At 39.9% G+C, this 24,714-nt stretch overlaps 2 protein-coding genes and 1 long non-coding RNA gene across 3 annotated transcripts; 1 reads left to right on the forward strand and 2 right to left on the reverse strand.

Moving 5' to 3' along the window:
• Positions 1–3,932: 3,932 nt before the first annotated feature.
• LOC308385762 (uncharacterized protein) lies at positions 3,933–5,798 on the reverse strand. The gene is made up of 2 exons (XM_080864885.1): positions 5,323–5,798; positions 3,933–4,434 (listed from the first exon to the last, which is right to left on the reverse strand). Exons 1-2 carry the CDS (start codon positions 5,580–5,582, stop codon positions 4,164–4,166), a joined length of 531 nt encoding a protein of 176 aa, XP_080721011.1. The 5' UTR covers positions 5,583–5,798; the 3' UTR covers positions 3,933–4,163.
• A 2,483-nt stretch (positions 5,799–8,281) lies between these two features.
• Positions 8,282–22,522, reverse strand: LOC308385881 (uncharacterized protein; the record flags this gene model as incomplete). Its single annotated transcript, XM_080865075.1, has 4 exons — positions 22,340–22,522; positions 13,805–13,839; positions 11,953–11,984; positions 8,282–8,636 (listed from the first exon to the last, which is right to left on the reverse strand). The coding sequence occupies exons 1-4, from the start codon at positions 22,407–22,409 to the stop codon at positions 8,282–8,284; spliced, it is 492 nt and encodes a 163-aa protein (XP_080721201.1). The 5' UTR covers positions 22,410–22,522.
• LOC308385748 lies at positions 16,759–20,114 on the forward strand. The gene is made up of 3 exons (XR_013969623.1): positions 16,759–16,833; positions 19,635–19,794; positions 20,014–20,114. It is a non-coding gene; the product is annotated as an uncharacterized lncRNA (long non-coding RNA).
• Positions 22,523–24,714: the final 2,192 nt, after the last annotated feature.

Raw genomic sequence — 24,714 nt, forward strand, 5'->3', positions numbered from 1 at the left:
ATTATCAGATCACGTCTTCTTCATGCAAAGTATTGAACACCACCCCAGCAGCCGACAGAGACGTGAGGTGGACATCGCCTCACCCAATTCTTTTGGAATCACAGTGGACACTGGAGTGCCGGGAGAGTTTCGCATCTGGGGAGGAGGAGTGAAGTTCTTGCAGAGCTTGATCCCCGGCATTGGAGTAGCTGAGGTGCGGGACCATGTGGAGACCAACCGATATGCTCTGTTACGACACATCAACTTGACTAAGACCCTGGGAACGGCCTGGGTGCTGCAGAACAGACTGACTCTAGATCTGCTGACAGCATCACAAGGAGGAGTTTGCAAGCTGATCGGGGAGACATGTTGCACGTTTATCCCTGAAGGATACGAAGCTGGAGGAGACATTTATGAAGCTTTGCAGAATTTGACCGTTCTGCAGAAATATGTCACTGACCACACATCTGGAGCAGCCACACCACAAGGCTGGCTGGACTGGCTATTTGGCGGCTCTTGGTTGGCTGCTGCAGCGAAGCCGTTTGTCTTTCTAGGTTTCATCATGGTAGCACTGCTCATATTAGTGTTGTGTGTGTTGCCATGTCTAAGAGTAATGATTTCAAAGATGATAACAACTACAATGACTGCTTATGTTGCCGTGCCTCAAGAAGAACAGCATCCCGTTGCAATTCTGTTAGAGGAACTTGTAATAGCTGCTAATAAATGACGTGGTGATTAAAAATGACTTGTCAAGTGATCATGCACTGATTAACACATTAGTAGTTTATACAGGTACAACATAAGGTTTTCTTATTCTTTTATTTTCTTTTATTTTTTTGTAGTTTTAGTTTTATTATTTTCCTTCGTTATCACCTTTGTATTTTCTTTTACTGTGTCTTCCTTAATTATTTTATTCTTTTATTGTTTTATTCTTTAGACCACATGATTTACATTTCTGCTATGTTGACATTTTGAACATTAAAAAATTGCTAAAGATACTTAATAAATAACCTTCACAGACAATTGTTGTATACATTTAAAATAAGTTAAAACAGGAGGGAATGTTAGTGGAAAATGATTCTATGTTTCTTTACCTTCTTTTAAATGTACAAAGATGCCTTTTCTCTGCCCTTTGTCTATGGTTAGATTCGTTTAGAATTATCCTTTTAGACTTTCCCAGCGAAGACATATTGTTTTGGGACATATTGTTTTAGATTGTTTTATCTCTCACAGCTTTCTCCCAGCTCTCTGCTGACGAGACTAGCGCCACATATGGAGTTGTTTATTTTATCTGTTTATTATTTTCTTATCCTGTTCTCACTGTCTTTCCTATAAAAGGTGCCAAGCCTCTGTTCACGGTGTGAGTTGTTTTTAACAGCTTACCCGTGTGCACGTTAAAGCATCAAAAGTAATTCTGTCTCATTGTGTCTTTATTTCTCCTGGGTCTTTTGCAGAGTTTTCCCCCAACAGTGCACTTTGATTCCAAGTTAATACTAGCTAGTGTTTCTCACTGGTTTTTGGGTGGTGGAGTAAAAGGGATTGGTTGGTGGCTGTTTCTAATGTTAGCCTTGTCTTGGTTTTCTTACAGGCAGGGTAAAGACATGGTGATGAATGAGTGTGTGGGCCGTCTGCTGAGGACCAAGAGCTCAGGACAGTCAGACGGGGGCGTCGCAGCAGGAGTCACCGTGCTCGACAACCCTCTGCTGTCCTGAGATGTCAGACTCCTGCCTGCACATACAAACCACAGTGAAGTCAGAGTTCCACCTGCACCTCCACCTGTTCTTGCAACAGCATGAAAACTGACAGAGGTGAGACAGCAGAAAAGTTCTTGTCTATTTTTTTTTTTTTTTTACTAAGTTAAGGAATTAAGTTAAGAAGAGTGATTAAATAAATAGTTTCTTGCATTTTTGATTTAATGATTGTGTTTAGGATTATTTCAGAAACATGTTTAGAGGATCTTTGTAAGCCTGTATTTACTTTAAAAGAAGGGAAGCACTTCTTCATCCTACAGAAAAGGTGACACATTACAGATGAGTTCATAAAAAGTGTCTCTGTCACTCTTTCAAGGCTCTGTCACTTTTTCTTTTTGACTGGAACAGCATGTTAAAGTAGGCCTAGGCTGACATCTTGTGGCAGTGTGTTGTTACTACAACATATGAAATTGTGTTTCTATTGGAAATATAATTCAGCACCACTGAGCCGCTCTCTCAGTTACAAACTGAACCTGTTTTGTAGACGTATAAATCACTAACGGTGTGTTCACACCGACGCGAATAGAGCGTCAGGTTTACATGTAAAGTCAATGGAAAGGCGCGATAACGCGCGATTGCGGGTCCCGCGAAAATTCGGAAGCAGATTTGCGTCGCGAAAACGCCAAAACGCGTGAAACGCGCGTCAGTGTAGCGCGTCTGGCGCGTTTGACTCGCGAATAAAACCACGCGCGTGAGTTTTTGTGTTGCATTTTGTGCATACGCGCGTTTCGCGTCTACCGCTCGAGTTGGAAAAATCTGAACTCCAGCGTCAAATCGCGCCGCGACAACCAATCAGGAGCCTGGTGACGTGGCTGTTACCTAGGTCAAAGGGGCAGATCCAGCCAAAGCCTTTCATACTTCAATGGAGGGGAAGGCTAATCAATGCGGTAGCAAACAACTCGGAGCTGTACAACACCAGCTGCTTTCAGTACCGAGACAGGAATAAAAAGGACCGAGCTTGGAGGAAGATATGTGAAGAGATCGGGCAACCTGGTAAGTTCATTCATTTCTCTTTTGAAAGTTTTCACTGACCCGGGGAAGCCGCACAAAAGCTAGCAAGCCACCGCTATTTTCCCACTGACGTACAAATACCGTTCTGCTTTTATGCATGTTATCATTTAGGAATATATTTTATTGTTTAATAATAAACAGCACACAGTGGTCCCGCTGTTCATCCGTCACTGCTTTGCTTTTTCGCTGATTTTTTATTGCACAGTACAGCATTGCATTCTGCAGCCTGATTGACAAATCTCCTGCGCTTGCCAAATTTATCACGTTTGGTTTTGATAACCATCGCGTCCAATAGAAAAAACAGCACAAAAACACCCATAACTATGACCCTCATTCGGAAATACACACCTGCACCGTGAGGGAAAAAGGCGCACGAAAGTGGCGGGCAGATGAAGACAAACCGCGGCATAATAATACTTTTACGTTTTGCAATCTACAAAGGTTTGCACTTTGAGAATCAATTGTGAGAACTGTGACCAGGGGCTAGTTATTCTGAGAACCCCTGCAATAAATGAGGGACCACTGTCTACTCTACGATTATTATATCCAACCTGTTAACATTTAATACTGTATTGATAGAACCAACTGATTCTGCAGCAGAGCATCCCCAGTCCCTGAGCTCCTGCTGCTGCACCCACAGATATGTACAGCAAGCACTGATACCTTTTTAGTCGGTGGGATTCCCTTATGATCACCTTTACTAAATATCTACAACCAATCTGATTATATCCTGTTATTGTTTTTGTTTTTTTTTCAATGTTGAAATTAAAATCTAGTAGCAGCCTTCTCATTTCTTTGTGTTTTGTGCTGTTTTACAGGCCCACAGAGGAGGACGGCTCCGAGGCAGATGAGGGACGGGTCCCAGGACGGTCCATCGGCGGTGGAGCTGGCCATCCTGGAGTCCCTGAAGAGGCCACACCAGTCTCCAATGGAGCATTTCCTCCTCAGCCTTGTTCCTGCTCTGGAGAGCAGCTGGTCCTTTTTATTCCTGTCTCTCTGTAAATTCTTATATTTTATATATTTATGTTTAATGTTTTTCTGTTTGAGAATTTTAATATTATTTCAAATAAATTTTTATAATGACTAATGTCTCAGTTCTACTACACAGCAAATGTTGGCACACAACTTGACACATGTAGAATTTATTTCATATTATACTAATGACAAAATATACTGATACAGTGGGATGCAGAAGTTTGGGCAACCTTGTTAATAGACATTATTTTCCTGTATAAATCGTTGGTTGTTACAATAAAAAATGTCAGTTAAATATCATACAGGAGACACACACAGTGATATTTGAGAAGTGAAAAGAAGTTTACTGGATTTACAGAAAGTGTGCAATAATTGTTTAAACAAAATCAAGCAGGTGCATCAATTTGGGCACCACAAAAAAGAAATGAAATGAATATTTAGTGTATATCAATGTGTGTGTCTCCTATATGATATATGGGGTGCCTTTGTCTGGACGTGCTTCCCATCCAGAGCTGCACAGCACAGAGGAAAGTTCCAGCGCTCCTGGAATCCCTCTGTGATGGAGCGCCAGTCTCCAGGTGAAGGCACAGCCATGAAGTTGTCCACTAGACAGTCCCAGATGGACGTCGCTGCCTGGGGGGTGATCTGGCTCACCGTGGACACACCGACTCTGAAACTGAACGCGATGGTCCTGAAGGAGTCCCCGGTGACAAGGAACCTGGACAAAATTGTTCAAAATCAGTATTATGTGTACTGCAGTTACAAAATACATTATTCAAATTCCAAAATACTTTTGTGATGTCAGATTTAAATCACAAAACATGAATCTTACATAAAACCTTTTGTAATTATAAGGATAATTACAAAATGTATATTAGATAATATCTAAAACAGTTGTGTTTTGTTTTAACTTTAACATATCATAATTTGATTGGTAGCAACTTTCACAACTACAGTGAGCCAATCACTCATAATTCCTAAACATGTCAATCAGGTAGGAATGAAGTAAGACATTAATAGAAATAAAGAGTTGTATGTTGACATGTAGCCCTTTCCTTGCTTAAATCATTAATATTTTTGAAAAATTAATCTGTGATAAGACAGCTTATCAAGATAGAACCATGTAACTAGAGATGAACCAAACTGTTCACAGTTTTATCTAACTCTGTTTTAATAAAGGCTGTGACCCCTGCTATAGAGTCTGACAGCTGCAGGGATTATATACAAATATTCAACTATACCAGAATTAAACCAGGTCTAAATAAAAAGGAGTGAGTATCACTACAAAGGTTAACTCAGTGGTCCTAATGCTACAGTTTGATATCAGCAAACACCGAGCGCATACATTGATGTGACACCACAGCCATGCTATCATTCAAACACTGATAACAGCATAAATCGAATTAAATCGGGACTTGATGAGACCTTCTGAGTATCACTAGAAATATTATAAAGAGTCGTCTCTGTACCACAGTTTGCTTTCAGTAAACACCGACAGCATTCACTGTTAGCATAGCACATCCATGTTAGCAGTGTATAACTGGATGGATTAGCATATTAGCACAGATATCAATAAAGGACTACCGTATTAAATAGTTTTACTAACCTCAGGCAGACGGACAGGCGCTCTGCAGGTGGGATTGAGCGTCTGTAGTTGGTGTCTAGGCGGGCGATGCTGGGACCGACGAGGGAAAGCAGGTCCTCAAACTGGCCGACGGTGATAGCGCTGGAATCGGCCGTCATCCAGGCGCAGCTCCTGGAGCAAGTGGTGAAACTCACCAAACTGCTCATGCCTCTGGAGGACCTGATGGACCCAGGTACGGCGAGGACGTCTTTTACGCTGCTGCTCTGCTCTCCACAGTACATAGAGAAGGGAGACTCTCTCTTCAAGCGCTAGCTCGATAGCTGCCATCTTGCAAAGATACCGGTCTGGCACAACTCCCTCCCACATTCCTCCCACATTTCCGGTTCACGCGCGTCAAAATATCATATTTTGAGGCGCGATGGATTTTTCTTGGACACGCGTTGAGACGCGAATGTACACGCGTCAAATTAGGGGCGTTTGGGGCGTTTTATTCGCGTCCATCGCGTTCGGTGTGAACACACCGTAATAAGAAATGTTCCACTTGCTACTATACTACATTTATCTGATAGTAATACTTGCATTGTACCATCACCATTCAGCATAACGATTAAAGTAAAATTACATTAAGAGGTTTTGATTACATTGCAGTTTGGCTTTTGTTAGTATAAGTAAATTAAAATGAAAGCCCTTATAACAAACTGCTTTACAGTTATAAAGAGATTCAGTCATTTGACAGTTTTTTTTTACCTTTTGCTCGATGAAAGAGAATATAAGCTTTCACACTTTCATTCAGTTTCTATCGATTCTGCACGACGGATAACAGCCTCGTGTCACTCTGAGGGTTTAATTTCAAAGCTGCTGTTTGAAAGCAAAGCAAAGGGATGTCTTGTGTTTTTTGATCTGAAAATGTTCAGATCTCTCTACAGTAAAATGTTACTGATTGAGCAATCTGAGGTAGACAACCACTAATATAAAAAACTGCATTAAAGCCGTATGAGGATCAGTTGAGCGTCACTGCTGCTGTTAAGTTTGGTTGTGCTCACGACCACTTCGAAGAGGAATTCAAAGAGGAATCTGAGGGAGCTGCTGGTTTTCAGGAAGACCCTGTTTCAGTGGACAACTCTGAAATGGGATATGAATATGATTTTGGAGAGGTTTGTTTGTGTGTGTGTGTGTCTGCATGTGCGCACATATCCTTGTGTGTTTCATGGTTAGGGTTAGGGGGTAGGGAAAGCATTACGTCAATAAGATGTCCCCACAAGATATGAATACCCAACGTACACACACACACACACATTAATGACCAACTGAAGACACATGCTAAGAAAATAGTTGTTTTGCTTTATTATTTAAAGGCAATTCTCTTGTCTTAAGAAAATGAAAACACCCTGATGAGAATGTTTGAATTTTTTACTCACATCCAGCCACCGCCTGCTTTGGCAAATTTATTTTAAACTGAACAAACATGCTAGAAAAATATAAATATTTAACTATGAACAAAGCTACATATTTCTATTCTGTACAAATTGTTTGACATATTCAACAACACGATAATTGTTTTCGCTTTCCACAGTACGATGGTCCTGAAAAGTCTAAGAAGACTCAGACTTGTCTCAAACAACTGGAAGAAGACAAGCTTGCTCTCCAAAAGGAGTTAGAAATAGAAAAAGAGGCTAAATCTCAACAGGATGAAGCCTTTAAAAAGCTGCAAGAGGAAAATGATCGTCTTGAAAAAGCTGTGAAAAAAGAGCGTGAAGAACTGAAACGCATGAAGACAAAAGTGGCTGATCTAAAGAAGTCACAGAAAGAATACCGGAGCAGCACTGAGGACCTTAAAACCAGAATTAGTCAAATGATGGCTAACAGTGATGAGGACAAGAAGACGATCAAGAAACTCCACAAAGATCTGATGATCTCCTCACTTAAACATGGAAATGAAAATGCAGAGGCCGCTGATATTAAGGCACTAGAGGATCGTCTCACTGAGCAGCAGAAACAAAACCTAGAAAAAAACAATGAAATACAGTTTCTGCGCCTCAAAGTCCAAAAGCTCCAGGATGATATCGAGGCCAAGGACACCATGATTTTAAGGCTGCAGGAAAACGTTAACAAGTGGGCATCAGATGTCCAGAAAGAACAAGAGAAGAACTCTGGAAATCAGGACCTGTCTTCTGAAAACCAGACCCTGCGAGACGAAGTTGAGTTTCTCAAAAATGAGAGGGAGCTTATGCAAAACGATCTCGATGAAGAGAAAGCGGCTCGCAGAGAACTTGAGGAACCTGTTAAGGAAGACAAATCTCGGTTTTCTAAAGAATATAAAAAGTTAGAAATGAAAGTGACAGCGCTGCCTCCACTGCCTCCACGTTGCAGGAGAAGAACTTCTAAATCTGCAGAGCATCTTCTCTATGACATGGAGACACTAAAGATGGAGAACGCAAATCTCACAGCTAAATTAAAGGCTATGGAAAATCAGTACAGTGGAGCAAAGTTTAAACATGAAGCTCTCTCTGAGCAGCGCCGAGACAAGCTCCTGCAGGTGGTAGATGAGCTCAAAGGACGGCAGTCTGAGAGAGATACTGTGCAGAAAGAACAAGAGAAGAACTCTGCACTCCAGAGGAGCTACGACTCCATTGTCTCCCAGGAGCACGCTAAAACACAAAAACTGAATCGACTGACCTCCGAAAATCAGGACCTGTCTTCTGAAAACCAGACCCTGCGAGACGAAGTTGAGTTTCTCAAAAATGAGAGGGAGCTTATGCAAAACGATCTCGATGAAGAGAAAGCGGCTCGCAGAGAACTTGAGGAACCTGTTAAGGAAGACAAATCTCGGTTTTCTAAAGAATATAAAAAGTTAGAAATGAAAGTGACAGCGCTGCCTCCACTGCCTCCACGTTGCAGGAGAAGAACTTCTAAATCTGCAGAGCATCTTCTCTATGACATGGAGACACTAAAGATGGAGAACGCAAATCTCACAGCTAAATTAAAGGCTATGGAAAATCAGTACAGTGGAGCAAAGTTTAAACATGAAGCTCTCTCTGAGCAGCGCCGAGACAAGCTCCTGCAGGTGGTAGATGAGCTCAAAGGACGGCAGTCTGAGAGAGATACTGTGCAGAAAGAACAAGAGAAGAACTCTGCACTCCAGAGGAGCTACGACTCCATTGTCTCCCAGGAGCACGCTAAAACACAAAAACTGAATCGACTGACCTCCGAAAATCAGGACCTGTCTTCTGAAAACCAGACCCTGCGAGACGAAGTTGAGTTTCTCAAAAATGAGAGGGAGCTTATGCAAAACGATCTCGATGAAGAGAAAGCGGCTCGCAGAGAACTTGAGGAAGCTGTTAAGAAAGAGAAATCTCAGTTTTCTAAAGAATATAAAAAGTTAGAAATGAAAGTGGAGAGCACTTCTAAATCTGCAGAGCATCTTCTCTATGACATGGAGACACTAAAGATGGAGAACGCAAATCTCACAGCTAAATTAAAGGCTATGGAAAATCAGTACAGTGGAGCAAAGTTTAAACATGAAGCTCTCTCTGAGCAGCGCCGAGACAAGCTCCTGCAGAGGGTAGATGAGCTCAAAGGACTGCCGTCTGGGAGATATACTCTCAGACTGCCGTTACTGTGCAGAAAGAACTTGAAATCACTCTAAAAGAAAAGAAGAAACAAACCTCTCAATTACCGCAGAGAGTTGGTGCTCTTGAAAAGGAGCTCAAGATGTGCGAGAAGCAGTGATCCAAGTTCGAGGAAGTTTTGTCCAAGTACATAGAGAGCAAAAAGGAGTAAAAGCAAGAATTGTCTGTGAACGTGCAGAAAGGTCAAGACAGCTCCAGGGTTCAGGAACAAAAAATGAGTGACAATGAGCACAAAATTGTTTTCCTGATTGTGGTTCACACTGGTTTTAATCATCACATGGTTAAATCTGTAGGCTCTGTGGAGGAAACAGACGACACCACGACGAGTAACCATTGCACATTCGTTTATCATATATATTCCACTGATTTGTATTGTAACAGCAGTGAGCGACACAACATATCCTTATATTGAATTTCTCTATAGCTGAAATAAAAGATTGTGATTCTTTAAAAAAATTAAAAAAAATTAAAAAAAAGAATAAAAAAAATCAATTCAAAAAGGAGTAAATTGGTTTGTCTTTTTGTCTGTTTTGTAAACTGAAGTTTCTCATTTTGGGGGCAGTTAGTAGGTGGACTCTATTCCCCACAGTAGGTCCCACTTACACAGGCCTGGAGACGTATCAGCAACCATGTGACATTCAGTGCAGTTTAAGATGCCTTACAAACAAGATTGTTGTATGTAAGGGAGGGTGGGGCATGAGAACGAGAACAGCTTGTAGAAATCGGGGGTGATACATAGATAAGAACTGGAAGGGTCAAGTTTGGAGGCGTGGCCCAGCTCCTGAAATTCTGATATTTTATCTCCGAATGTTACTTGGGAGCACGAATATGTGGCTCTAAACACTCAGCATGAGGACTGAGTAAACAGGACAATGTTTGGAGTGGTAAGAAAAGCTACATGTTGGACTCAAACTTAAAATAATCAATGCGTTGACAACAATAGCACAAGTTTAAGGATTGTTTTTAAGGGGGGGCAAAACGAATAGTACTGTAGTTTTATTTATTTTTAACCTTATTTTCTAGATTTTTCTCTAGTATGTAGGATTTAACATGGAAACGAAATCCTCTACAGTATATTCTGCATGCTTACTGGGTCATTTTAATAGTGTAATACATATAAATTCATTAACTTGGTTAAAGCATGCTATCTCAGCGATGCATGGCCTTTTCAAAATAGTAAAAGTCAGCTCCACATTCAGATGATGTTCAGGACAAGGTGAGACAAGCTTCTTTTGCCATGAAAACACAGTAAACAGCTCTGCAGTCTGTCCACTGCCTGTCAAAGCACAGAAATCTCACTCAGGAAGGCAGACGGACAGAAAGCTGTAATTTCTTGTGTTATCAAGCAGATGCAGACTGACAGAGCAGCTATTGGATAAGCTGCCCCTGGCGAGGCATTTTGAGCTGCGCAGCAGGTGCCTGGAGGCACAACAGCAGAAGTTATGTCAAATATGTAAACAATTGGCAGGCAGAGTTAGAAGAGTCAGAGCGATGCTGGTCTTTGCAGCCTACAACTGAGGCCACAAAAACTCTCCTCCAGACTCAGAGAAAATCAATGTGAGACGGTCATCTCCACCCCTAGCACAACACGAATACCCTGAACTCATCTCCAACTGTTTTGTATGCAGGGAGCTTGTTTATTGCAAAATATTGGAAAACTCCCACACGGAGTCCAATAAATTAGAGTAAAAGAATAAACCTACACAAAAACAATGGCTAATAGGAGGAAGGTGAAGGAGAAAAGCAACGAGAAGGTCAAACGTTCAATCTTGTTACCAAAGATAAAAGTAGCCCAAAACTTTATACACGAATAAATTTACCTAATTTCAACAGTTGGATACTTTGAACAGAAACTTATGTTTCTGAAGTTCTTTCATAAACGGGAAAGCTTTTAAGACCCCGGCAATAATCAGAAACTGCAGGCACCACATTGTTCTTTTTAATCTACACAAGCAGATTTTTGAGCTTTTTGAAAAGGGTCAGCTTGCACAACACTGGCTCCTCCTATTCAGAAGTCTGTAGTAATCCTGAGTTCGGACTTTCTCTGCCCTGGGTCCACGTTGACTAGTTTCTGCGTTTAAAAAAAACAAACTATAAGCTAGTAAATGCTAGTAAAGCAACATGATTGGCCCATATGTTTCAGAATTTAGCTGTTGATTGGCTCTTTGGAGTCTATTAGATTTACCGCCATGGTTCTCTCTTGCAAAAGTCATCACCCAACATCACCCACTTTTCCCACTGCGTCTCAGTGTGAAGAACTCATCAATACCTGGTCCCAGAATAAAGCAGACAGACTGAAATCAGAAGAGTGCACCCGTGTGGTGTAAGGGGAAAAGTTAATAGGCTGGTCTGAGTTTATAATCATATAAATTACATCTGTGGGCAACCCCCGGCTGCCTGCACAGAGGAACAAAACCACTCCTCATCTGCCGATGCCTCTAGCCAAACACGACAACTTTAAACATTAAAATAACTCTCAAGCAAAGATATGAGTAACCAGCAGCCGGGTTTAAAGAATATAAAGCAGAAGCACACCTCAGAGCGAAGCGCTGGATGTTAGCCAATACCCAGCAGAACCACAAGAGCAAAGCTCATCATAAACTTCTTTTAAACTTTTTTTTTAGAACAGCCTAACCTTCAATTGGCAGCACAGCAGGAGACAGCAGCTCATCTTTGCTAGTGACCCTGCATCGCGCTCTTTCATCGCCATTATCAAACACAAAGCCAGGATCTTCTATGCATTATTGATGAGACACATCTTCTTAGCTACTTCTCAAACAACAGAGGATGCGCAGCAACTCCTACCGATAATACCTCGTACCGCCTATCCTCGAATACACACACACAGGTAAGAGCTTCAAACGTCAGTCACACCAACCTGCTCAAGTCTCCAGTGAATAATGCACGAGCTAAGACCCATTAAGCCATATAAACACAACAGATTCTGTGAACAGTAGGGACGGAGATTTAAAGCGGTGCTAGGCAAGAGGTAGGAGAGTACAAAAGGAGTTGGTGTACCTACCGCATGCAGCGCTCCTTCATAGATACAAGCTCCTGGGGTGACATAGAAGGAAGAGAGGGAGAGATACAGAAAAAAAACACACCATTAGTATCAGAGTTCAGTCTGAATCATACCTGTGAGAGGATCCTGCAGATGGTTAAACAGCAAACGAGCTGCATGAAGGATAATCAATCAGTTCCCCTGTTAAGATGCAGGTTTATAAAGTTCTTAGTGCGATGACAAGCTCTGAAAGAGATCAGGACATGTCTGCAACACAGAGACTCGAGCCCAGTGGGATAATAATACAAAAACAAGCTTATAAATATTAAAGTTTCATGTTTGTAATTGACTAACATACAGTTTTGACCAAACAGTTACACAGCAATGCACCACTTTGCTGTAGTTATGCTTCTAAAAAGGTTTGGAAATATGTAAACAGAGCTGGGATTTATTGAACTCCTAATAACTATGATACACTGCAGAAATGAGAGGGGGTAGCTGAGGCTGACAGGTTGGGTTCCTATTACACTGTAATCAGGTAATCAATGTTATTCACCTGCCCTGTGAGTGGTTTGATACTTATGGCTAATCAGCATGTTTAAAGACATAATCTCATGTGTGGATCGCCAAGCAGCCGTATCAGTAGAGACCACACTCGAGTTTTTATTCATCGCATTAACGTTCTAGATTTTAAAAAAATCTATTTCACTGATTATTATGAACAGAACAATGAAATGACTGTTATAATGACTGTTATTTTCATATTTTATACATCTATTATGTTATTAGACCAGCTGAGTCACTTAAAATTTCCCACCAAAAATGGAAAATTTTATAATTCCCTAAAGCAGGGGTGTAAAACTCTTTTTATTTCATGGGCCACATGCAGCTCAATTTAATCTTGAATGGGCCAGACTAGTGAAACGCTCCTTTCTGTCACTGTAAAGAAGTAAAACTACACATTTAAAATTAATGAGATGTCTTAATATAAGAAAAAGAAGTTTCAGTTTTTCTACATGTTGAAGAAATGTTGTAGTAAATAAAAAAGAGGAAATAGTTGTTGTCTTTTTCAATCTGGACCCAAGACAGGAACTTTTCTGTCATTTAATTATTTATCTGTCACTTAATTACTTTTGTGAACGGCAGCAGAAAAAGTCTTAATCAGGAGAAAAAGCTGTAAAACTTATTAAAACATAGTTAAAAATCCCAAATCTATCCCGTCCACATATTCCAAAGCTATCGAATGGGCCAGATTAGTCTTTGCCAAAGCATTTCTGGGCCCCAGGCCTTATGTTTGACAACCCTGCCTTAAAGCAACCAAAAGTGGCCTTTGGCCTTCTTCATATCTAAGACCAGAATACAGACAGACTTAAAAAATAAACCGTAAAATCTTTGCACTAATAAAATCAGGGTGAAAAGGCCATCGTCTGACTGATGAATAATGTGTCGAATGTTTTTAAATTGGCACGTGGAAACAGCAGGTATGTGTAAGTTTAATATTTCTGGTCGAGGTCGGTCTGTGAGTAAGCGAGAGAAATGTGAGAAATGCCCAGTCTATGACAGAAAACAATCCTTGAGACTAAAAAAGCCTGGAAAGACTAGAAATTGCTTGCGAGGTTGAAAACTGGAACCTGAGTAGAGGAACCAGGGGAGTATTTACACTGGGGAGAGTGATTAACTGATTGGACACGGGTCCAGAACTATGACATTATGTGAAAACAGCCGAGTATCTAAAGAACCTCTATTCATCCACACTGCTTTTATCTGCAGTACCTTTACACCAGCTATAACCTTTCTCACTTCGATTGTGCTGCAAGCCAATCAGAATCCAGTAATGCATCTTCTTTGCTTTTTTCTGTCTCATTAATCTTACCTTTGAATTGGGAAGTTTGACTGTCTTGAGACAACCTGTGAAGTGCAGAGCAAAAGAAAAACAAAAAAATAATTATAAAATAGAAAATATCTTCACATTGAGAAATCTTTCATACAGATCTTTGGGGATTTCTTACGGATTCTCTCTGGACGCAGTTGCTCTTGTATCCGCTCCCAAAATGTTGGGTGGGTAACAGCGACCGGATGATCCTTTTTGAGTTTTTATGTTCTTCTGAGTTTTTACGTGTTTTGGAGTTTTTACGTGTTTTGGAGTTTGTACGTCTTTTTACGTGTTTTGGAGTTTGTACATGCTTCAGAGTTAGTACGTGATTTGAAGTTTGTATGTGCTTTGTCTCTAGGGGCCACTGTAAATATACTTTTATTTATTCACTCCACATAAAATGTAATAAATAAATCATATAATACAAAAATCAACTATTCACATTTCAACTTTTAACTATTTAAATTTTCAGCTTTTTCCTTTTACAAATTTAAAGTGAAACAACACAAAACACTGCAAACCACAACACAATTAAATATAAATTAAAATATTAAACCCTGGAGATCAGGCTCCACAGAGTTCAGGTCGGCTCTCCTTAAAGATCTAATGAGGCTATGAATCAAACTGTTCCTGTAGTTCAATGTTAATCTTTATAAATTGTTCTTCTGTAGTGTTTGTGTTCAGTGGTTACCTTTTTTTTCAGTGGTTGGATTAAAAATCAGTTTTCTGTTGTTCAAGTTTTCATTGAATGTATTTTGTTAAATAAAGTTAAAATATTGTTAAATAAAGAATTGTTTGAACGACAAAGATTTTGAGCCATGATGTCATTTCCTGTATTTCAGAGTAAAGACTGAAGTGACAAATGGAAACATGTTTACAGTCATGGAATAAACACTGATGGGTCATCTGTAGGAAGTACTATTGCTGACCTGACAGACTCGGCCTTGTTTACAAAGAAAGAAAGGAACTGATGACATGTGTCAGCAGAGGCTTTCAGGGTTGTTTAGAGTAGAGCTGATAGTCTTAAAGAACACGGGGATTTTGACAATTTAACACAATGATCTGAGAAAAATATCTGTTTCTCTCATTTTCACCGTATTCTGATCAAATTTCCAACATTCTTTTAATATTTCAAAAGAAATTGTCTTTCTTCCACTTTCACACCTGGCCCTAAAAACACCAACATCCGTGCATCACCCTTGTGTCAGTCTAATGAACCTAACATGTGAGTGATACATAACACACATCCACACTGGCTGCATATATCAGTCCGGGGGGGCAGAGCAGAACTCTGTATGAATCAGACGCGCTCACATATTCAGGCTTTCCAGAGGCGTTTACCATCAGAAGAAGCAGAACAATGAATCATCAGCACCCTGCAGAAGAACACAGCAAGCAACAACTCTAACAATAAAGACGTGCTGGAGCCAAAAGATGCAGATAGCGAGTTTTAAACGATAACGCACAGGACCAAAGGGGGAGAGGGTAAAAACCCACTGCCTCCTGAGATAAAGATCAGCAAGTCAAGCTGGTACTCGCAAACTATAAAAATTTGATTATACTTAAAAATATGCAAAAACTAATTTAGTGGAATTTTTACCTGCTCAAGAATGCATTAAACATGCACTATTTAATTGAAAAGAACAAAATTTGTGTACTTTTAGAAAGGATTATTAAATATTTGGGGATACTAGCCATAAAGAGGGTCTCGTACATTTACGGGCATCTACCGTAATTTCCTGGATTTAATGGTTTAAAAGTTTAATAGGTCTTTGAAGTTGATAATAAAATTGAGTCCATTACTAGTAAAAAAGAATATAAAAAAGAGCAAAAAAATGCTTCATATATAATAATTGTTTTAAACTTAAGCTTTGTAATTGTAGCAGATTTCATTATGTCTGTAATTTTTTATTTAGCCCCACAGTAGTAAAAGCCATAAATGGGAGTTACATTTATTAGTATTTTACACAGCATTCAGCTATAGTAACATGTTCTGCATTTTCCTACTTCACCATCTGATCTGAACAGCTGCACTCTCTTAATTAATTAATGGAACAGCACAGTATCTAAGAGATCAGACAGTGTTTGAGCTAAAGACGCTGTGTGTTTCTTTTGGGGGCTTTTTGCACACTGATCCACCACCGTTTTCCTATAGTAGAATGCATATCTGGTAACATTACCGTAAACGTGACCAGTAGGTTCACGTTCAGATCAGAAAACCGTTTCAGCTGCAGGCATCTACTCCTGTAATTTAAACAATCACCTCATACGCCTCATGTTTTACACCCCTATAAGGTGAGCTTGCTACACTGCACATGAATATTTCGTAACATGGTATGACTAGCTCATGTTCAGACATTTAAGATACCGTTCAGCCATTTTGTTTACTGGGTAGTGCATAATGGCCGAGTTAGCTGAGCAGGAATCCACTAAAGCCAAAAAAATTATATAAATTTTTTTAATTACAAAAACCTTATAGGAAAACCTAAGAAACAGTTGCAGAAGCACAGAAAAAAAAACTGCCGTGAACGTTATAGTGTGTAAATTCAAAAACTGTAAAAAATAATACTGCTGTGAACTCAGTTTTCTAACACCAGGTGTGAACATCTACAGTCTTTAAGCACTGGTAAAGATCTAAAAATAAAAGCAGTCAATAACGTAACATTAAACACTAAATTAGTTTGATGGTGTTGACTGCAGCAGCTCAATGTTAATCAGCTGATGGTGATGGAAGCAGATGAGCGTTTTTCATCATGGTTGTTAGTGATGTGTTGGTCAAAACGAAATGGCTCTTAGCGCCGACTCTTTGAAGTGAATGACACAAACGTGGGTTGTTTTTTTTTCTCACCCTCTCTCTCTCTCTCTCTCTCCCTCTCGCACTTTTTTTCGGCTTCACTCCGCAGGCGAGCCTTGTGCTTTGCACTGGGAAGAGGGAGAGGGGCGGTAGTTACACTCGTAGTAGCACAGGAACAGATCAGGAGGGAGAGAGAGAGAAAGAGAGCCAGGGACAACAATGTCACATTAGAAAGGTATAGTAATCATCCACAACTATTTTCAATTGCGGATGATAAAGGATTCAGAAAGTTTATTCATGCAGGCCCATATGACAGAGAATATGCATCTTCTTTTTGTTTTCATATTTTACTTTATATTTGTGTTGTGGTTTGCAGTGTTTTGTGTTGTTTCACTTTAAATTTGTTTAAAAGGAAAAATCTGAAAATTTAAATAGTTAAAAGTTGAAATGTAAATAGTTGTTTTTTGTATTATATGATTTATTTATTACATTTTATGTGGAGTGAATAAATAAAAGTATATTTATGGTGCCCGCTAGAGACAAAGCACGTAGAAACCCCAAAACACGTAAAAACTCCATAGCACGTACAAACTCCAAAGCACGTACAAAACACAACAGAAGTGCTCCAGGATGCTAGGCACAGTGCTGAGCTTTTGTTACCTAGTGACTACACAAGCCAGGAAGTACCAACGACCGGATTTGGTGTGTGGTAATAACAGGTAAATGAACAATTTTTGGAATTTTTTATGAATATATATGAGTGCTTGTGTATAAATACACAAACAATACACATATGATTTCAATTGTGTAAATTAAGTGATCTAGATAGCTCTGTTTTGGAAGTTCAGTTAATGCTAGAAATGGGTTTTGGAGTTTGTACATGCTTTGTCTCTAGGGGCCACCATATATATTTATATACAAACATATATAAATAAAACCACGTTTCTTTTTTTTACATTAGTAATTCCTTTTGTGCATAATTTTATATTGTTGTTAATAATAAATTAATTAAAGCAACAAAACAAGCTGAAGAGCCGGTTGGGAGCCGAAAGAGCCGGCTTTCTAAAAAGAGACGAAAATCCCATCACTAGTTGTGTAATATGATCAAAAATGAACTGAGTTGTTTCGTATTCTATAGAAATTGTACTTCTAATTAATAACAAGGTTTTCTGCTGATGTTATTAATTAAAAATTTATTGTTTTATTTTTAAGCAACAACTTTTTAGCATGCAATCAGTCCATGCTGTACAGGACAGATTTGTAAACTGTGCATACAAAAATAGACTATTTTACAAAATTGCTCTTTCAACAGATTTTTTTTTGTTGTAGGTGCACTGTCACAACTAGAAATGTGGGGGGAAGTCCTCAAAATTGAAGGCAGAACAGGAAAATACATGGAAATAACAATTTTCCTTTAAGCATATCAGTAAAGGTCGATCCGGATGCTTGATAACTGTTGGTATAGGTATGACATGAATTTGAATCTCCATTATCACAGGTTTTAATTGGGAGGCAACATGCAGATATACAGGAGGACTATAAACAGCAATTCCTATTGCATACAACTGTTTTAGAAAATATCAACAACACTGTTAATTTATCACTTGCTGGTCTATAGACTTTACAGTGTGGATGGATGGAAAATCCATCTGGCTACACTCTGGCTGAATTGGTGCTACAAACAACTCTGCACTCGGCTTTCCAGGCTGTGTGTGGATTTATACTTACACATCCAAATTTTGACCCTATTTTTCTTCCTTTCAGCTGATTGGTCAATTTCATGTCAATCACCAATTAAACAATCCAATCAGAGAACATCTCCAGAAGCTGATTCTGTTCATCTGGACGTAGCATTTTCAGTGGGAGAAAATGCTGCAGATGAACAGAATCAACTTTTGGAGATTTACTTACCTGGATGATTGAGCATGCATCAAGACAATCAGAGATAGGTTTGGCTGTTGGAGGGCTGCATTACGGAGCTTCAGGTCCTGGAAGAATAAATTCCCTTTTATATACCAGACCGACCAGCATTTTTCTTCATTAGCACGAAGGAAAACAGTCTGTGCGTGTCAGAGTTCAGTGGTTTTTGTGTCACAGGGCTTATAATATGTGTAAAAATCTGGCCAGGGACCATCACATCACACTGCTATCATATTTTTCTGTTGCTATCATGTTTCTGTTCTGAGATGTTATTACTTTTATGACAGATGTAACGAGAAATCTTCCAGAAAGTTAAATTTTTTATTCTAATCAAATATTTGATTCTGATAACAGATAAAGATTTTTTTTTACTTTTGTTCTGCTATTTCATAGTTTATACAAATTTTGGCCAATTCCTATTTATTTTAACCCTTTAGCCCCCAAAAAGTCGCCAGCGACAGGTTTTTCCAAACCTGAGATGTCCGAAAATAAACCACAGGGTCAAAAACTTGATTTTGTTCAGTGTTTTAGAGTTATTAATTTGAATTGACTAATTTAAAAATTTTATTCATGTACATTTTGATTGCCTTTAGTAAAAATGGCAAAATTTCAATTTCTTTTTTTTTTCTGTTATTAATCCTTGATTACATTCATATAGTATACAGTAGAGGAAAAAACCTACCAGACCTACCAGTTATACTGGGTAAAATTATTGGGGATAAAGGGTTAAGGAACCGCAATTAATTTTTTTAGTTTAGCTTGTGTTTACTACCATATTTTTTTTTTTTTTTATCGCCACACAGTAAACATTAAGTAATATGTAAAGCGTCCATTTATCCTCCATTCCGGTCCATTATCTTAAGCTTAGGCTGCTGCCCCTCGACCCAATCCGGTACTAAGTAGAGAGGCCCAGACTTCGCTCTTTCCAGGCACTTGGCCCAGCTCTTCCGGGGGAATCCCAAGGCATTCCCAGGCCAGCCAAAAAACATAGTCCCTCCAGCATGTCCTGGGTGTTCTGGGTCTCTTCCTGGTGGGACGTGCCCAAAACACCTCACCAGGGAGGCATCCTAACCAGATGCCAGTATCTAATCTGTCCTTTTTGTATGTTCCCCTCAGGTTCCCATGGTAGCAGATACAGGGGAAACAAGTGTAGACGATGCCACAAGAAGGATGATGAAATTCCTCATATCACCTGAGCTGGCTGTGGAGTACAACATGCTTGGCCGACATGGGGAAAAAAAGTTCAGAGATTTGCGTCTTTTTAATGTTGTGTATGGTAAGTTAGTTTCACTTGAGACATTTGAACTTTAGAAAACTAAACTTTTTTAATAAAGTGTTTGAAAGTGTAACTGAGATTGGTTATCATGCAATTTGTATATATTTTTTGAGGCAATAAAGTGAAATAAACATTGTTCTTTGCAAGTCATCACCAAATGAAGTAAGCTAAGATTAACTTTACTTTGGCTTGCCCATTTTTCTTCTTCTTCATTTGCAGAGGCACTGAAGAATTATTTAACATCAAAAGTCAACTTGCAAGAAGCAGAGAAGGCTCTGTCCAAGTGGTTCACTGGAGCTAAAGACAGAGGAGGACCGGGGGCTGCAAGGGTACAAAATAGACTTACGGCTCTGTAAAAAACCAAAAAAAGAAACCCTGCTGATTCAAGATAAGCTTTTGAGTTTTCCATCTGACTTTTTCCCCATGTTGCTACAGTTCCAAATATCTAAGGAATTTTTCTGTAGTTTGACATTTCTAGTTTTTAAACGTTTACGCACTTTGGAATACAGTGTTGTTGGACAAAATAAATGTGAAAAATGTTGTTTTGTGTACCTTCGTGATTTTTGAAGTGGTTTTATTTACAAACTAGATTTTGTTTGCGGTCAGCTTTAATATATTTGGTGTCTTTGTGTCACAGAACCCGTATTAGCCGTCTGAAAAACTGATTTTGTGACTGTTTTACTACATGGGGCCCACTCAGTGCCAGAACTTAGTCAATTCAAACTAGAAGTAAGATGCAAATACAGAACCTCCTGCTAATGCCATTCCAACTTTTTAGCTCATGTTTTCCTCATGTTGTACCCACTAAGAACTTGAAAAATGGGGCCTAGGTGGGTTTCAATGTACTTTGCCCAGTTGGGGTCCATTTAGTTCCCAGATTTTACCAATATAACACCAAAATGGGCTTATAAAACGGGGCCATTATGGAACCCGTGGACAATCCCACTTAAAACCCACTTTGTAGCCTATATGGTAACCACATGGTACCCACAAGAAACTTGAAAGATGGGGCCTAGGTTGGTTTCTGTGTACTTTGCCCAGTTGGGATCCATTTAGTTCCCAGATTTTACCAATATAACACCGAGATGGGCTTATAAAATGGGGCCATTATGGAACCCGCGGACAATCCCACTTAAAACCCACTTTGTAGCCTATGTGGTACCCACATGGTACCCACAAAAACTTGAAAGATGGGGCCCGAGTGGGTTTCTCTGTACTTTTCCCAGTTGGGGCGTTTTAGTGCATTTAATATGGGGGCCATTACGGAACCCGCGGACAATCCTATATGGGGCCCATTTTTCAGCCCATTTCCAAACCATATGGGCCCCACATATAAATGTTGGCTGGGTACTGCCTTTAAAGCAGCAGCTGATGACTAAATTGTCATCAGTGGAAATATGTCTATACATAAGTCTATTTGTCTTTCTCTGCATTACGTTAAAGTGAATAGTTTTGGGATCCTCAACTTTATATTAATGTTGACAGAGCAGTTACAGTTCTTAAAGTTACAGCAAGAACACAAAGTCGCATGACTGCTATTTCTTTTCTCGTTTTCAGGCTTGTTTTCAGGCACTATCAGGCTCTGAAACACAATGGTTTGTTCTCCCACGTCGCAGTCATCTGTGTTGGAACTCTGCATGCAGCACAGAAAGGAGCGAAAAAAGTCAACCTACAAATGAGAAAAATCGACTTATGCAACATGGTGTCTTGGATAGTTTGGCTGCTTCCTCTATGAAAACTTGAGCGATCATTTGGTCTACAATTGGCTGATTTAAGTCCAAGGCTTGCAGAACTGATTCTGCATCTTCAAACTCTTTGCAGAAGGCTTTGAAAATCATCTTGTGGCATTTTTGGATGTTTTTTAAGGGAATTTCCTCACATTTATCCTTGACTTTAGCCCAGATTCTATTGGTAAGTTTCTTGTAGATGGTTTCAATTTCTTCCCCACTGATGGCTCTGCCTGATTTTCTTACCACTCACTTAACCAGTTTTTCCATACAGATTTCGAACCAAATTCTGTGTACATTTCTGTTTTCTTCCTCATCTATTAGGATTCCCGGATCACTCCTACCTGCTTGATTGGTCATTGTTTTTCAATATGCGTCTCTTTGCTCTGTCTTAGTTAAAGATAGCTTTGAAAATTGTTTAGTGATACAGAGAGAGGGGGTATATTTAAGAACTCTGTCCTTGTCAACGACTTAGTTTCGCTACAATTACTTTGGAAATCCGTTTTCAGAAAGCTTTCAGAAAGGGAAGATCGCGGTCTGTACATTTAATGCACGACAACTAAAAATGCAAAATGCAAGGTCCCGCTGTTTCACCCTTATTTATGGACTCGAGTGGAGGTCACGTGCTGCAAGATCAAAGGCACGTACTGTGACATCAAAGCAGAAAGGAACTGAGCTGTGTGACGTCATGCCGCGAGCGTTCACCTACATGCACGTGCACACAAGTGAGCGATCACTAATAAATCACAGACGCATCAACAGTGTTTTAGCTTCAGCGCCGGCGTTGGAAGTCGGTGTTGTCAAACTTTCAATCGTACCTGCAGCCAGTTCTTTGAAGCTCTCAAATGGGTTGAATGGCGGCTGTTTTCCACCATCATCGCAGAGCATTCCTCCAGCAGGTCCAACGCCTGATTCAACAAAACCCGCGACTCCGACAGCTGTGCTCCGAAGCAGTTTGCTAATGTGATGCTAACTAGCTAATGTGATGCTAACTAGCTAATGTGATGGCTAACTAGCTAAAGAATCCTAACAATATGAGGTACTTAAAAAACAAAGGGGACGAAGAAGGAGGAGAAGTGGAGACAGCGATCTGACTGATTGGTTCATCTGAGGCTCTCAGTGGTTCCCTGTCTCAGCGAGATTCACAACACTTCTTGCAACAAACTCCCGTAACCATGGTTACAGGAGGACGCTGTTTGTGGCAGTCATTATCATAGTATAACGTCACAAAGAGACGTTAATAAATATTAATTCATGCAATTTACACACATTTTTTATTTTACTATTGAGGTGTATAATGGTTTAATATGGCACGACACTGTTGGGTCTGTGTTTCCACAAACCCCGCTAATTCTAGAGACTTATTCATCATGAAGAAAACAAGACAGTCGATCGATCCATTACTTGCGCAAGGGAGGCCTCGTCTGTGTCCAGCACGACAATGACCCCGATGATGGCCTCCTCTCGCTGCCTTTTATTGACAAACTTCAAACAATAGTTTACAAAACACCTCCCCTTGCAACCCCCTTTGGTTACAAAGACAAGGCACTGTATGTAAATGTATATGTGTGAACTTCTGTAAGAGTGTGTGTGTGTGTGTGTGTGTGTGTGTGTGTGTGTGTGTGTGTGTGTGTGTGAGACCTGCTGACCAAAGGGTCATAAACCCAGGAAGCTTACATCAAAAGAAACAGATCTTTCAGATAGGATGTATCTACAATAAAACCTCCCCCAGCACAGAGTGGCTGGAGAGGTGATCAGGATCAAAGGGATAGCTTTGATCCTACTGCTTAAACTAAGACTATACAAATTTAAGAAACACAATGGCAACATTCAACAATTAGACTTAACAGACACCCTCGCTGATGTTGATGCCTAGGAATCTGAAGCAGCTGACTCTGTCCACCTCTGCTACTGCTGCTCTCCTGTAACCCACGATGAGCTCCTTGGTTTTGCTGATGTTAAGCACCAGGTTGTTGTCACGGCACCGTGATGTGACGGCTCTCACCTCTGTCCTGCATGACGTCTCATCTCCATCAGAAATGCAGTCAATGAGGAGATTAGACTTTACTGATCGACGGCAGGAAAATTTGTGCGTTACCTCAGCTCAGGTAGAGATAGCAGAAGAAAATCCAAAAATAGAAATAAAATATAAACAACTACAAAATAAATAAGATAATACACTATAAACAACAGTAGCATACACAGTATGTGACTATGGACAGAGTGTTGTGGAAATGCAAGTCTCAGATCAACACAGCCCTGCCCTCCAGCACTATCCACAGCAACCCCTCAACAGCAACATTGTACCCATCAGGTAAAACATCGGCTGTATGTACAACAGTAGCATACACAAAATGTTGAAGAACGTTGAATTCACTGAAGGTTTTAAAAATAATGCTGTAATCAGTTTAGTTACAGTTGCAGTGTTGTCTTCTGCCACAGCAGCAGACGACAACACTGGTTGAGTAAGTGGGAGTGGGTGTTTTCAGACACAGAAGAACAATTTCAGATTAATCAAATGAAAATTTATACAATCAGCTTTCCAAATGTGAATATGTTTCAGTTGTCTGTGAGTAGGAACTCAACTCTAATAAACTATAAGTTTAGTTAACTATAAAAATAGTATGCTTGTTTGCAAAACTTGATGTGTTTCTGCATCTTGACAGAGTTTCTCTTAGTTTGTGGTCGAGAGTCCCCCAAATGTAAGCATCAAACCAGGGGCCCATTCTTCGTATGTCACTTACTACATCCAAGATCAAATGACACATCCAAGACCAAACCATCGCGCTAACCGTGAGCTCGCTAATCCGGTTCCCCGAACACACCTGCTGTTGACGATCAGTACAGCTGGATGAAGTAATGTGAGATCACTGGGTGTCGTAAAAGGGGCTATGCATCGATAGTAGAAACATTGATCGGCAACCCTCTGATTGGTCAGCGAAAATGTCGAAGGAGCGCGCTCGGTATTTTTCGGCAGCAGAGCAAGAACTCTTGAGTGAGGGATTTCAGGAGTTTCAGAGTTTAATCAGAACGCAAGGGAACACTGCAAAGGCTGCAAAAGCAAGGAGAGAGGGCTGGCAGAAAGTTGCTGACAAATCAAACTCGTAAGTAATTTAATAATAACAATAATAATGGATTGGATTTATATAGCGCTTTTCAAGGCACCCAAAGCGCTTTACAATGCCACTATTCA

This window comes from Rhamphochromis sp. 'chilingali' (assembly GCF_963969265.1).
Source record: "Rhamphochromis sp. 'chilingali' genome assembly, chromosome: 18".
Lineage (NCBI taxonomy): Eukaryota > Metazoa > Chordata > Actinopteri > Cichliformes > Cichlidae > Rhamphochromis > Rhamphochromis sp. 'chilingali'.